This window comes from Pristiophorus japonicus, chromosome 16, assembly GCF_044704955.1.
Source record: "Pristiophorus japonicus isolate sPriJap1 chromosome 16, sPriJap1.hap1, whole genome shotgun sequence".
Classification (NCBI taxonomy): Eukaryota; Metazoa; Chordata; class Chondrichthyes; family Pristiophoridae; genus Pristiophorus; species Pristiophorus japonicus.
The window spans coordinates 55,679,993-55,696,174 of NC_091992.1; the positions used below are offsets into that span (position 1 = coordinate 55,679,993).

Genomic DNA, 16,182 nt, shown 5'->3' on the forward strand with positions numbered 1-16,182 from the left:
CATATTGCTGTTTGTGGGAGCTTGCTGTGCACAAGTTGGCTGCTGCGTTTTCCCACATTACAACAGTGACTACACTCCAAAAGTACTTCATTGGCTGTAAAGCGCTTTGAGGCATCCGGTGGTCGTGAAAGGTGCTATATAAATGCAAATCTTTCTTTCGTTCCTGACCACTTGGGGTAACGTTTATTGCTGACACACAGAAAGTGACTGTGAAAGTGGGCAGCGAATTTGTAACCTAGCAACGACAGATGTTCTTCCAGTATTGTTATAGAGGGGTGCTCAGTCTTCTGTGTAATTGAGAATGTGAGTGAGTTGATGGTAAAAATTGGAAAACAGAAAATGCAAATTTAAATATTCTGTGAGTTGCTGTGTGATTCCTCATCTCTCTCGTAAGCCACGTAACTGCCTGGCCCAGTTTCAGAATTCGATTGCATTCTTGGGTGTCTAACAATTTCAGGATAATGGATTATAATCTAATCAAGGAGCTCATCTTATAACAAACTGTGAGAGTGAAGCCCAAGTGGTTTCAAAATCATCCAAATCCTCAGGCAATTGCCTTAACTTTTCTTCCTGTCTGTTCTGACAATGTTACAGGTTGTGTACATTTACTATTTCATCTTTATTGCCACTTTCAGCTGCTGTCTAGTGGGTTGAGAGAAGTTAGACAGCTGGTGGAGACTGTAGGTCAATGCTCCAATTCACTGGGTTACTCCCACTTTTGTGTTGACGAACAATAATGTATTGTCACTAGTAACTGGCGAGGGGTTGTTGAACTTTTGATGCTATCTCATTTGAGATCAGTCAGAAAAGCTCTTGCTCCGCAGCCGTATCTTTGCCGCAAATGTGATGGACATCCTCTCCTCCATACAACCTTCGTCAGCGGGTTTGATGATTTGGGGTTTAGAACAGAGCGAACTGAGTGCAGCAAGTCTAGAGGCAGGTAGATTAGCATTAGTAAAGGGAATGGAGAAATTGTGAAATATCATCATCATAGACAGTCCATCGTGATCGAGGAAGACTTGCTTCCACTCTAAAAGTGAGTTCTTAGGTGACTGAACAGTCCAATATGGGAATTAGAGTCTCTGCCTCAGGTGGGACAGATAGTCATTGAGGGAAGGGGTGGGTGGGACTGGTTTGACGCACATTCCTTCTGCAGCCTGCACTTGGTTTCTGCACGCTCTCGGCGTTGAGACTTGAGGTGTTCAGCGCCCTCCTGGATGCTCTTCCTCCACTTAGGGCGGTCTTTGGCCAGGGACTCCCAGGTGTCAGTGGGGATGGTGCACTTTATTAGGGAGGCTTTGAGGGTGTCCTTGAAACATTTCCTCTGCCCACCTTTGGCTCGTTTGCCATGAAGGAGTTCCGAGTAGAGCGTTTGCTTTGGGAGTCTCATGTCTGGCATGCGAACAATGTGGCCTGCTCAGCGGAGGTGATCCAGTGTGGTCAGTGCTTCGATGCTGGGGATGTTGGCCTAATCGAGGACGCTAACGTTGGTGTGTCTGTCCTCCCAGGGCATTTGCAGGATCTTGCAGAGACATCATTGCTGGTATTTCTCCAGCGATTTGAGGTGTCTACTGTATATGGTCCACGTCTCTGAGCTATACAGGAGGGCGGGTATCACTACAGTCCTGTAGACCATGAGCTTGAAGCCAGATTTGAGGGCCTGATCTTCGAACACTCTCTTCCTCAGGCGGCCGAAGGAGTACTGTAGCTCGACGACAGAGGTTGGGACGGTCTTGGGCCAGGCCTGGAGACGATGAAGGTTGAACAGGTTCCCACTGGTTCTGTAGTTTAGTTCCACTCCAGCGGGGAGCTTGTTGAGTGTGAGGTGGAGCATTGCAGCGAGGAAGATAATATCACAGTGACAGTTCGCAGAAAAGATTAGAAAAAAAAAAAAGACATGCATTTATATAGTGCCTTTCATGAGCACCAGGCATCTCAAAGAGCTTTATAGCCAATGAAGTACTTTTGGAGTGGAGTCCATATTGTAATGAGGGAAACGCGGCAGCCAATTTGTGCACAGCAAGCTCCTACAAACAGCAATGTGATAATGACCAGATAATCTGTTTTTTTCGATGTGTTGATTGAAGGATAAATATTGTCCAGGACACCAGGGATAACTCCCCTGCTCTTCTTCGAAATAGTGCTATGGAATCTTTTACATCCACCTGAGAGAGCAGACTTAACACCTCATCCAAAAGATGGCACCTCTGACAGTGCAGTGCTCCCCCAGCAGTGCACTGGACTGTCAGCCTAGATTTATGTGCTCAAGTCCCTGGAGTGGGTCTGTGAACCCACAACCTTCTGACCCAGAGGCGAGTGTGCTGCCCACTGAGCCACAGCTGACACGGCAAGACATCAGCGGCAATGATCCTAGGGAATCAGGAAGGCTGGAAAAAGGAGAAAGGGTCCTGGGGGTGAGGGGGGAGCCTCCTGGCCAATAAAGACAAGGAGGCAATGCCAGCAGAAGTACTCAGCATCACACCAAGCTCGGAATTCATTGTGGCGAGAACGTAGGAGGAAGAAGAGTTTGAGGTCAGAGAAGATAGTAAAAGTCTCACGAGTGGTAATACATGAAGGAGACAAGGGATCAGGGGATAAAGTAAAAAGAAAAATACTTACATTTATATAATGCCTTTCACAACCTCAGGACGTCCCAAAGTGCTTAACAGCCAATGAAGTACTTCTGAAGAGTAGTCATTGTTGTAATGCAGTAAATGCAGCAGCTAATTAGCGCACAGCAAGGTCCCACTAACAGCAATGTGACGAGCAGATAATCTGTTTTAGATGTTGAGTGATAAATATTGGGCAGGACACCTGCTTTTTGAAATAGGAGAATTTACATGCACTCGAGAGGGCCACAGCCTAACATCTCACAGTAAGTAGTGTAGGCGGGAGTGGAAAGTTGCAGAGGGATAAAAGTGAGTGGCAAAACTGAGTGGCAGGTGGAGTTCAATCTGAGAAGTGCAGGGTCATCCACTTTTGGACCCACGAAAGATAGATCCGAGTATTTTCTAAACGGTGCAAGATTTCTAAATCTGACATTAAATTGACAGCAAGACCAATTCTTCTAAAACAATTTGGAATAAGTTTATTAAACACACACACATATGCAAATAGTCTATCGAACACCAGTCTATTAGCATGCTACAGACTCTACTTAATTACAACAGTTACAATGATGTTACAATAAAAAAGGTATAAAATGGAATACTTTACTTCCCTCTGGCAAAGCACATGGCCTGCTCCGTTGTCTGTAGAGGAAGGTCCTACTTTTTGCCGTGTGCTTAAGAAAAGAGAGAGAGCAATCTTTGGCTTGAGTTTTTATACCTCTTAAGGCCGTAGTTTCTCAGAAAGCCTCAAAATTAGGTCTTGGTTCCAGGACCGTTCCTATTGGCTTCTCCTCATACATGTGTCTGTCTGGAGGACCAGTGCCAGTCCTTGATTAGATTAATGGCTTTCCAATTAACATATTTTCTAGTTTAGTGAGTTCCTTTGTTCCTTGCGCTCTGCCCAGTGAGGAAGTCATTCATTTTGTCTCTTCAACAATGCAGCCTTTCCATATAATCTACACTTTTAACATTTATATATATACAGAATCAATTTCATCATTACTAATCACTTTTATTCTTACAGACTTTATTCTTACAATGGTGAGAAGATAGAAACTGTGGAGGAGCAGAGAGATTTAGGGGTCCACGTACAGAAATCACTAAAAACTAGTGGACAGGGACAACAAAATAACTTCATCTCAAGGGGGCTGGAATACAAAGAGGTGAAAGTTATGCTACAGTTATAAAACTCTGGTTGGACTGCATCTGGAGCAGTGTTCAGGAAGGATATATTAGTCTTGGAGCAGGTGCAGCGCAGATTCACCAGAATGATACTGGAGCTAAAAAGTGTTAAATTATGAGGAAAGGTTGCATAGACTAGGCTTGTATTCCTGCGAGTATCTGGTGCAAGATTCCAGAACAAGGGGGCATAACCTTAAAATTAGAGCTAGTCCATTTAGCAGTTTTTGTTAGGCAAGGGTATCAAGGGATGTGGAACCAATGTGGGCAAAAGGAGTGAAGATACAAATCAGCCATATTAAATGGTAGAACAGACTCGGGGAGCTGAATGGCCTACTCCTGTTCCTGTCTCATGTACACTCCCTCATTACTGCACAAGGGTCAGCCTAGGCTTTGCTCTTGTCCCTGGATGCAATAATTTCAAAGGGCCGATTGTCATTTAATGCCTACATGGCAGTCTTTTACTATATCTTTCGACAATCCTTCCATCCCCATGTTACATGACAGAGAGACTCTGAAATGTGCATCACTTGGAGGTAGTTCCAGATTATTTTAGTTTTGAAGACTGATGGCCACCTTCAATTTCATTGAGGACCTGGAAGTGCAGCACTAACATGACACTAACACTAACAACAAACATTCACACGAGAAAAAAGGTGCGATGGCTCTCTCTCTGCAGATCGATCATACTGACAACAATATGAAAAAGTGGACATGCTCTGTGGTGGATGACCTTAACTCAAATCATGTCTTGCTATCTGGCTGCTGAACAAGAGACCCTGTATAGAGATCCTTAGATTAGCTCAAACAATTGCATTCTAAAATTCAAAAAGATGTTAGGGGTTTGGGAAGAGGGCAGTGGATCAGTCCCTTCATTTTGTACCAAACCCAGCCCAATAGTCTTCAGTGTTTGCTCTCTCTGTGGCTGTAAGGGCTCTCTGTGAAATGTGTTCTGGTGCTGCTTCCAGCGTAAATATGGTCACATTTCAGAAGTAAATTGATAGTCTCATTCAAAGGCCATAATGACAGCTAGTGTGGGAAATGTGAGGGGAAGGTTCGACTGAGGATGGACTGGAGACATATTGTTGGGATAGAATAGAGAGAACTTTACTTGTTAGATTGGCTCAGTTGGTAGCACACTTACCTCAGAGGCAGAAGGTTGTTGGTTCAAGCTCCACTCCGGGACTCCAGCTCATAACGTAGACTGTCACTTCAAGGCAGTATTGCAGGAGTACTGTGTTGTTGGTGGTACCATCATTCAGCTGACATGTCAAACCGAGGCCCATTTGCGGTTGCACTGATCCAGAGATATACTAAGAGTTATGGCACTATTTCTGCCTATGGCAAAGCATTTCATTCTCCAACAACACCGCATAAAGACATTTCATCTGACCTTTTTCCTCACTGACAATTTTACATTGCTGACCATCACCAACTCCTCAACCAACGGAAATAGCCTTTCCCTATTCACCCTATTAATTTGAAAAACCACCATTAAATCTCTTCCTAGATTTTTCTGCTCCACTGGAAATCATTCTTGTATCTCAAGTCTCTCCTCATAATCAGTTTCCCATGCCTGGTATCAGCCTGGTGAATTTACTCTATGGTGTCCATGGCTTTAATATCCTTTCTATGAGACGCCCGAACCTGAACGCACTAATCTGTGCCTTGTACAAATTTCTCACCAGTTTACTTTTGCACTCTATGACCCTATTTATAAAAGATTTATGCCTTTTTTTGGCTTCATCTATCTGTACTTACTCTTTCAAGGAATGATGTATTTGAATCCCTTGGTTTCTTTATTCATCCACACCATTCAGCATATTTCTGTTGAGTGCATTTCCCTATTCCTTGTTTCTCTTCCTATAATTTCTCCCACTTCCTTCAGCCCACCATTGATGACCGTGCATTCAGCCATCTAGGCCTTAAGCTCTGGAATTCCCTCCCCAAGCCTCTTCACTTCTCTACCTCTCTCTGCTCCTTTAAGACGATGCTTAAAACCTACCTTTTTCACCCAGTTGGCAACTGTCCTAATCTCACCTTCTTCCCTTGGTGTCAATTTCTGTCTGATAATGCTCCTGTGAAGCACCTTGGGATGTTTCACTATGTTAAAACTGCTATATAAATGCGGATTGATGTTAAATTGCATTTACCACTTGTCTGCCCATTCTACTTATCTGTGAAGAACGATTAAAAAATAAAGAGAGGGAAGATAGATTATGAAAGTAAACTAGCACAAAATACAAAAACAGATAGTAAGAGTTTCTACAGGTACATAAAAAGGAAAAGAGTGGCTAAACGTTGGTCCCCAAGAGGATGAGACTGGGGAATTAATAATGGGAACAGGAAAATGGCAGAGTCTCTAAACAAATATTTTGTATCGGTCTTCACGGTAGAAGACACTAAAAACATCCCAATAGTGGATAATCAAGGGGCTGTAGTGAGGGAGGAACTTAATACAATCATTATCACTAAAGAAGTAATACTCGGCAAAATAATGGGACTACAGGCGAACAAGTCCCCTGGACCTGATGGCTTGTTTCCTAGGGTCTTAAAAGTGACTGCAGAGATAGTGGATCATCATCATAAGCAGTCCCTCGAAATCAATGAAGACTTGCTTCCACTCCAAAAGTGAGTCCTCGGGTAATTGAACAGTCCAATACGGGAATTACAGTCTCTGTCACAGGTGGGACAGTCGTTGAAGGAAAGGGTGGGTGGGAAGTCTGTCTGGTTTACCGCACACTCTTTCTGCTGCCTGCGCTTGGTTTCTGCATCCTCTCGATGAGACTCGAGGTGCTCAGCACCCTCCCAGATGTTCTTCCTCCACTTAGGGCGGTCTTTGGCCAGGGACTCCCATGAGTCGGTGGGGATGTTGCACTTTATAAAGGAGGCTTTGAGGGTATCCTTGAAACGCTTCCTCTGCCCACCTGGGGCTCGCTTGCCGTGTAGGAGGTTCGAGTAGAATGCTTGCTTTGAAAGTCTTGTGTCGAGCATGTGAACAATGTGGCCCGCCCAATGGAGCTGGTCGAGTGTGGTCGGTGTTTCGATGCTGGGGACGTTGGCCTGATCGAGAACACTAACGTGGATGCATCTATCCTCCCAGGGGATTTGCAGGATCTTGCGGAGACATCATTGGTGGTATTGCTCCAGTGATTTAAGGTATCTACTGTATATGGTCCACTTTTCTGAGCCATACAGGAGGGCAGGTATCACTACAGCCCTGTAGACCATAAGCTTTGTGCCAGATGTGAGAAAATTTGAGAAAAAGATTTGAGAAAAGAAGTGGCTGCATTGGTTGTAATCTACCAAACTTCCCTGGATTCTGGGGAGGTCCCAGCAGATTGGAAAACCGCAAATCTAACGCCCCTATTTAAAAAAGGAGGCAGACAGAAAGCAGGAAACTATAGGCCAGTTAGCTTAACATTTGTCGCTGGGAAAATGCTGGCATCTATTATTAAGGATGCAGTAGCAGGACATTTGGAAATGCATAATTCAATCAGAGTCAGCATGGATTTATGAAAGAGAAATCATGTTTGACAAATTTGCTGGAGTTCTTTGAGGATGTAACGAGCAGGGTGGATAAGGGGGGAGGGAACCAGCGGATGTGGTGTATTTGGATTTCCAGAAGGCATTCGATAAGGTGCCACATAAAAGGTTACTGCACAAGATAAAAGTTCACGGGATTGAGGGTAATATATTAGCATGGATAGAGGATTGGCTAATAGAAAACAGAGAGTCGGTATAAATGGTTCATTTTCTGGTTGGCAGTGACTAGTGGGGTGCCACAGCGATCGGTGCTGGAGCCTCAACTATTTACAATCTATATTAATGACTTGTATGAATGGACCGAGTATAATGTAGCCAAATTTGCTAATGATACAAATATAGGTGGGATTGCAAATTGTGAGGACACAAAAAATCTGCAAAGGGATATAGACAAGCTAAGTGAGTGGGCAAAAATTTGGCAGATGGAATATAATGTGGGAAAGTGAAAGGTTATTCACTTTGGCAGAAAAAATAGAAAAGTAAATTATAATTTAAATGGAGAAAAATTACAAAGTGCGGCCGTACAGAGGGACCTGGGGGTTCTTGTGCATGAAACACAAAAAGATAGTATGCAGGTACAGCAAGTGATCAGGAAGGCAAATGGAATGTAGGCCTTTATTGCAAGGGGGATAGTGTATAAAAGCAGAGAAGTCCTGCTACAATTGTACAGGGTATTGTTGAGGCCACACCGACAGCACTGAGTACAGTTATGGTCTCTGTATTTAAGGAAGGATATACTTGCATTGGAGGCTGTTCAGAGAAAGTTCACTAGGTTGATTCCGGAGATGAGGGGGGTGACATGAAGATAGATTAAGTAGGTTGGGCCTATACTCATTGGAGTTCAGAAGAACGAGAGGTTATCTTATCGAAACATATAAGATAATGAGGGGGCTCGACAAGGTAGATGCAGAGAGGATATTTCCACTCATAGGGGAAACTAAAACTAGGGGGCATAGTCTCAGAATAAGGGACTGCCCATTTAAAACTGAGATGAGGAGGAATTTCTCTGAGGGTTGTAAATCTGTGTCCCAGAGAGCTGTGGAGGCTGGGTCACTGAATATATTTAAGGTAGAGAGAGACAGATTTTTGAGCAATAAGGGAATAAGGGTTATGGGGAGCTAAGTCCATGATCAGATCAGCCATGATCTTATTGAATGGCGGAGCGAGCTCGAGGGGCCGAATGGCCTACTCCTGCTCCTAATTCTTATGTTCTTTTGACCTCCTTAAGTCTTTCATAATCCTCCACTGTTTGCCAACTGCCTGCTTTTGTCATCTACAATTTTTAATTATATGCTCCCTATACCAAAGTACAAATCATCTTTTCATATTGAAGGATAGAAAGGGCTTAAAATTGATCCCTACGACACTGTACATTTAAATCGCTGGGACATTGTGAATTTAAAATGAAAAAGCAGCCTGTACAGATATCATAAGAACATAAGAATTAGGAGCAGGAGTAGGCCATCTAGCCCCTCGAGCCTGCTCCGCCATTCAATAAGATCATGGCTGATCTGGCCGTGGACTCGCTGCACAAGCCCAAATACAACTGATAATGAAATGAGTAAACTTAAAACAATCCTTGGTTTAATCTTTCAATTATGCACTTCACAACTTTCCAAACTCAACATTGAGTTCAACAATTTCAGATCATAACCACTGCCCCCATTGTTTTGGACAGTAGCTGCTGGTGTCAGCCGTGGCTCAGTGGGTGGCACTCACACCTTGGAGTCAAAAGGCTGTGGGTTCAAGTCCCACTCCAGGGACTGCAGCACACAAATCTAGGCTGACACTCCCAGTGCAGTGCTGAGGGAGTGCTGCACTGTCGGAGATGCCGTGTTCCGGATGAGACGTTAAACCGAGGCCCCGTCTGCTCTCTCAGATAAAGGATCCCCTGGCACTATTTCTAGTAAGAGCTAGGGAGTTCTCCCTGGTGTCCTGGCCAATATTTATCCCTCAACCAACATCACTAAAACAGATTATCTGATCATTATCACATTGTTGTTTGTGGGAGCTTGCTGTGCACAAATTGTCTGCCGAGTTTCCTACATTACAAGTGATTGCACTCCAAAAAAGTACTTAATTGGCCGTAAAGCACTGTGGGACGTCCTGAGGTTGTGAAAGGCGCTATATAAATGTAAGTCTTTCTTGATTGGTCATGATTCTGCAATCCCCATTTAAACCTCCTCTAGACCCATCTTTTGTTTCTTTACTTGTCTCATTATCACTCCGTTGCCTCGCACCATCAAATCTTTTGTCATTTAATCTCTTGCCTTCCACCCCATCACAGACCTTCCTTTTTGTTTCTTCCTCTCCTCCCCCTTTCCCTGCCTCTGCACTAAAGTCCAATATATCTCTAACTTTATTCAGTTCTGATGAAAGGTCATCGACCTGAAAGGTTAACTCTGTTTCTCTCTCCACAGATGCTGCCTGACCCAGCATTTTCTGTTTGTATTCCTTGGTTTAAAACTGCTGGGGCAGTTCGAATCATTGAGAAAAGACAGGACACATCGGAGACACATAAGGTCTTGAGGGGGCCTGCACATTCCAATGGTTTAAAAAAATGAGATAATGGTATCTGGTTTACCGTCTAGGGAAGCTGGGTGACGCACAACAGTGAACCACCCATCATTAATGCCTTGCAATGACACAAAATGGGAGTTCCATTCATTTTTACTCACGACCCATCTAACAAGAACCATATAAGATTGGGACACGGCGGCAGGTCTGGCACTGCAGTCGACATGAACCTTACAATGCTCCACTGAGAGGAGGATGTCCCACCAAAAGATGAGTCTAGTGCCCTGCGAGAGCTTATCACTCTGCTGCCTATACTTTGATTCCTTGGTTTGAAGGCCATATGTATTGCTTGATGCTGTCTTTATGCTTGTGCACACTGTTTTAACGCTGTGTGCAACGGTAATTCATTAAAGGCAACTTTGATTAATTAACCCTGTTCCTCTCGTCGGTCAGCCTACTTTTTATCTATGCCTCTACATTTCCTCTTCTAACCATCACTGTGGAATCTTGCTGTACACTAATTATTTGCCACATTTACGCCTAGCAGTTCATTTTACGTGAAACTTTTTAGGATATCTGAGAGACAAGATTAGATGCTGTATAAATGAGCTCCTTCTTTGCAACAAACTAATTTAAGTCGGGAGTGCTCGATTATGAAACTGGGTGCCAAAATTTGAAAAAAATCTTCCACCCACAACAAAACATTAAACGAATTCAACAATCCAAATCCTAAAATAAATTCAGCAATGATGAACCACTGATTCCCCCTTTAAGCTCTGGGGAGTAATTGTTCAACCCTAACTGCACATTGTGTACAAACATATGACTCATAATAGTTGACACAGTTCTCGAGGGAAGCCAGATTTTAATGGACATATATATATATATATATCAACTTTAGTAAATCTGGTAACATTCAGAAGAGCATATTATTTATCGGAAATCAGAATTATAATATCTGAACCACAAAGCATGTTAACCTTGGAATATTATGGGTATATTTGGGAAAAAAAGTTTTTTTTTTTACACACACCAGTACAGCAGACAAGTAACACAGTGTACTTGGAACGCATTGAAAGAGGACAGAACTTCATGATGTAAAGCAGTCTCATTGGAACTGGAGGGGGGGGGAGGGGGGGGGGGTAAGAGAAGAGGGTCAAGGTATATTCCAGCAACCAAACTAATCTGTAAATGGTTTTCATTTTCTCAAAACAACCCACTCAAAGGCATTGTGCTAAAGTCAATTTGATGCAGTCACGACCTTTCACCCGAGTTCCACTCTTGTGGCTGGACAGCAGTCTAAAATGGATTACTCTCATTCAGGGGATATGCAAGCCTACAACAATGGTGCTCTGTAACCATCCTTTAGGAGGTGCACCAGCATGGTAATGTCTTGATTCACCCTCTGTTTGATTTGAGCCCAGCAGAAGCTTGCTGCGTTCCCATGCCACTGTAATGCGAGACTGAGAATTTGCAAGCAAATTACCCCTAGCAGGCAACCAACTCCGATACACTAAAAGCCAGCCGAAGAAAATAACTTTCATACGGTCCACATAGTTTTATAGACTGCAGTGTGTGCACTTATGTACTGATAGAAAGCTGCAGTACAGTGGCATCAGGTTAAAGGTCAATGACAAGTGAGATGGAACTGTTTGGCCATACCAGAAAGTGTGAAAAGAGTGTTGTTTAGAAAAGCTGTTTATCTATGGAATCCATTCCCACAATGCTGTTGGGTAAGGATAGTCTTTGTAATAGTTTATGACTTGTTAGGCCACTTCAGAATAAGGGGCTGCCCATTTAAAATGGAGATGAGGAGGAATTTCTTCTCAGAGAGTTGTAAATCTGTGGAATTCTCTACCCCAGAGAGCTATGGAGGCTGGGTCATTGAATATATTTAAGGTGGAAATAGACAGATTTTTGAACGATTAGGGAGTAAAGGGTTATGGGCAGGGAAGTGGAGTTGAGGCCAAGATCAGATCAGCCATGACCTTACTGAATGGTGGAGCAGGCTCGAGGGGTCAAATGGCCGATTCCTGCTCCTATTTCTTATGTTAGAGGGCAGTTAAGAATCAACCACTAAAGTCACATATAGGCCAAATCGGGCAAGAACCTTTCCTTCCCTAAAGGATATTAATGAACCAGTTTTTGTTTAAATGAAGATTAAACAGCTTCTTGGTCACTTTTGTTTTTTGTACTGATACCAGCTTTTATTTCAAGATTTCTTTTTTATAAACTGAATTCAAATTCTCAACTGCCATGGTGGGATTTCAACTCACATTTTCTGAACTATTAGTTAAGGTCTGTAGATTACTAATCCAGTAACATAACTAGACTACAATATCCATTTTCTGTAAAATATATGTGGTCTGTTATATATTTGTCACTTAAAAGGACTGAGTCTACCATCCATTCCCTCTGAATAAATGTCAGTCTGGACATTGCAGTTTGTTCATCCTCTGGTTGGAATGTAAAAATCTCATAACCCATCCAATTCCCTTCTCTCCTGAATGTACTGAGTTTTGCTGGAGTACTGTTCCAGGGGTGAGGTAGTTCCCTTCCTCATCCATGTCACTATTCTCCTGATGAGCCTAGCCAGCGAGAGTTGGCAGGCTATTTGAACACAGAGGGCCTCACTCACAATCGATCCTCACTTCAGCTGACAGCCTCGTGTGCATACTTCCCAACAGAGCTCACTGCACATGTTTGAAAGAGGGATCCTGGCTAATCTACCCTAGTCCAGGAGAGCTGCTGACAGTTACGGAACCGCTACTGGTGCACAGTCTGAGATCAACTAACCAAGCACAGTGGTTGAGAATTGACCGGATGCCTCTCAAGTTCCTGGGGCTCAGTATCACACTCACTGAGCCACCTGGAGCTTTCACTAAGGGCTGATCTTACAAGATGATTACTGAGATGTATAAAATTATGAGGGGCCTAGATAGAGTGGCTAGGACGGACCTATTTCACTTAGCAGAATCTATGTCCCCTCTAACCAGGGGGCATAGATTTAAAGTAATTGGTAGAGGGGATGTGAGGTGGAGGTCTGGAACGCACTGCCTGAAAGGGTGGTAGAGGCAAAAATCCTCATCACGTTTAAAAAGTACCTACAGGGCTACGGACCAAGAGCTGGAAAGTGGGATTAAGCTGGATAGCTGTTAGTCGGCATGGATATGATGGGCTGAAATGGCCTCCTTCCGTGCTGTAAATTTCTATGATCCTAAGATGAGTGGCCGAGGTAATGTTTCCATCCCATGGTAAGGCGCCTAGCCTCTGTTCATTACCATTGCCCCAGAGAAAGAACTGCGTGTTCGGGTGTCCTGGACCAATAGAACGCTGCTCTTGTCTTTCTCTCAACATTAACTTTTACTCTTTTCAAAAAAGTTTGGTTGGCCTATTCATCACCTGTGGAGTTTCCATAAAATGATAAACTTGGTTTAAAACTGCAGCCGGATTAGCAACTGGGAGTTACCTTCTACTTCATATCCTCAGTTCCCATTGCAGGGAAACCCATAGCATACAAGCGCTAAATTGTGTAGAGGTACTCATGCTGGTTTAGCCACAAAACACTTGTGCTTATCACTATAAATCAACTTGGCACTCTGGAGCAAATCAATAAACCCACTGAACCCAGGATAACAAACAGAATGGGCTGATAGATAGGTAGAATGTGCATTCTCATGCAGACAGTGTCATGTTTGCAGGACACTGCCTGTCCTCTCCAAGTACTCAGTGAAGTTAGGACAGAATTCAGTTTTGCTCATTTGGGATATGGCGAGAGGAGGGAGCAAATAGAGAAACTGTTAAACCGATACAGGAAGGTACTTAACTTTGTGCCGACAGTATCTTCTCCCGACTTCCCACAACAGGAGATTACCTCACTGGAGATTTCAGAAGCACTCGACACACTGAAGTTAAGTACTGCAAGACACCATCATAAAATAGCGTGGAAGCTCGATCGTGACCTCTATCTGCTCAGCCCCTACTTCAGCTGAGTGCTCCATCGGAGAAGTAAATCACTATAGTTACAAGGACACAATAAAACTAAAACAGAAAATGCTTCAAAATCACCCTGAAACATTTTTTTACACAGAGTAGGTTCAATGCTCTAGGAGATAAACCTGCTATGACATTCTCCATCGTGTGTTTTTTTTTGATTATTAAATATAGTGCATGGTACATGCTTGCACTGCTGAGGGCGAAGCTCCAATACAACATGCACTGCTGGTGATTGACAGAGATTACAATCACCATGGTGGTTTCAAACTGGATTGTGCACAACAGTCATAGAACACGTAATAACAACTCTTCAAACTGCAACGTTACTGATATGTAATAACGACTAGCCCCAGTTAATAGGGATCAAGGTGCCATGGAAAATAGTCTAGCCTGGAAAAAGAATATACATTTGTTGAGGCTGAATCAAGAGAAATTCTCTAAATTTTGATCCTGATTCTTGACGCTCAAAGCCCAGGCAACCACAGGAGAGACACACCATGCCAAGCCACCTATCGTGTACTGACGCAGCCAAAAAAAATCCAATTGATACTGATGCAATAACCAGCCACAGCAATACACCTAAACACTAAATCCACCCACTAGACCCCCCCACCCACCCTCACCACCAGATTGTCAGCAAGACACTAAACAAGGTTCACTCCCCTTTATTCAGTATTATATACACTTATGTCAACAAGGCATGAACGTACGACGTGCTGTATCTGAAAAAATAATTGCAATTATAAAGAAAAGACTGGCGGCAATAAGGGTCAGTCAGGCAATGTCATCACCATCACAATACAGTGAATAGCATCGCAGTGGCCCTTGATACCTGGCCTACCACACCACTGCTATCGTTTAGACAAGCAGTTTATTGAGAACGGTGATGCATTTAAAATAAAACGCTTCTGAAAAATTGCAACAAATACAAATAATCTACAAAAATTGGGCAACTTGTACGAGGACAGTGCAGGCACGGCGTAGGATGCTGTTTACAACAAGTGTAAGCGCAAATAAAAGCCTTAAAATTGGAGTCATTTTTTTTTAAAGATGCAAAACCCTCCCACCTCAAAGTGGGAAAGTCTTCAAGTTTCAGCAGCGATACAACAGACCCGCCTAACAAGTTTCAGGGAGAAGTCAGGTGTCAGCGGTTTCAGCAAGAGGCACAAGGCCCTTAAAGACAGCAGGACTCCCACAATCACAGATTAGTGTGGGTGACTGACTCAGGAAATCACAGCTTCCTCATGGGAATGCCTGTATGAAACTGTTGGGAGAACCTGCAGGATTTTTGCATCAGAAACATAGGGGCCTCTGAAAGGACATTTTTTGTACATTTGATTAAGTACAACTTGAACAATGGAACTAATTCTTTAGTAGGGGGAAAAGTATGTCCAGGTTTAAATACTTCATGGTTTCAGTACTTTCCCCATGATGTACCTCCCCTATTTAAGACACACCCAACATTTTGGCCATTCCCCCCCCCCACATTCGATGCATCCTGTGGAGATTAGCACAGTCCCTGAAATTTCCGAGCCCAATTATACATCGAGTACAAAGCAATTATTAAAACAGAACAAACTTGGCACAGAACAAATATTTCGGATGGAATCACATCACTTTGAGCTAGTGGTCTGAACAGTGGTTTCATAAAAAAGAAAGCAAACAAATTAATACAGATTTCTGGCACCAAAAATGACTGTGGTTGACACCTTCTATTAAACGTACACAATTGTAGGTTTCACCATTTAATCAGTGCATTTCTATTAAAAAAACCACCAAATGTAGATTTTTTTGATGATCCATTTCTTGTAAGCACTGATAGTGATATTTGCTGAGTGCAGTAAGATGGGTACTTCTATTATGATTGGGGAGCTGGTCCCGAGCTTCAGTTTTTCAGAAGAGTGTCGTAGACTTGGTAGACATAATGTGATACCTCTGGTGCTCTGCATTTTAGAGACAGCTGGAAGGGAGGAAGAAACAAAACATTAATTGATAGTGAAATATTAATGCAGTGGGTACTGTTCAGGGAAATCTCTCGGCTCCTCAGCAGCTGTAGTGATGCATTTCACTGAGGCGGACGCTGCAATACTGGAGAGAAAACAACCCAGAATGCCAGAATCGAGAAATTTAAAAAAATGCTAGATATTCACAGCCAATGAGTGTATGTGAAAGAAGGGTTAATAATTGTGTCAAATTTTTCAGCCAACTTCACCCTAAACAGTTAGATTCTGACTGGGCAGCAGTGAATTTCCACAGTGCTGCCTCACCATTTATAGACTGCTCCAGCTCTGCTGCTCCTGAGGTGCCCCTGGATAAATCGCCTCCTCTGGTGGGT

General features: G+C 43.2%; 1 protein-coding gene across 1 annotated transcript in view; it reads right to left on the bottom strand.

Moving 5' to 3' along the window:
- Nucleotides 1–10,696: 10,696 nt before the first annotated feature.
- Nucleotides 10,697–16,182, bottom strand: part of ap2b1 (adaptor related protein complex 2 subunit beta 1) — a 249,959-nt gene continuing 244,473 nt past the window's right edge. The window contains exon 22 of the mRNA XM_070856807.1: nt 10,697–15,807. Within this exon, the coding sequence (XP_070712908.1) occupies nt 15,733–15,807 (75 nt within the window). The 3' untranslated portion in view covers nt 10,697–15,732. The remainder of the gene's footprint in view (nt 15,808–16,182) is intronic.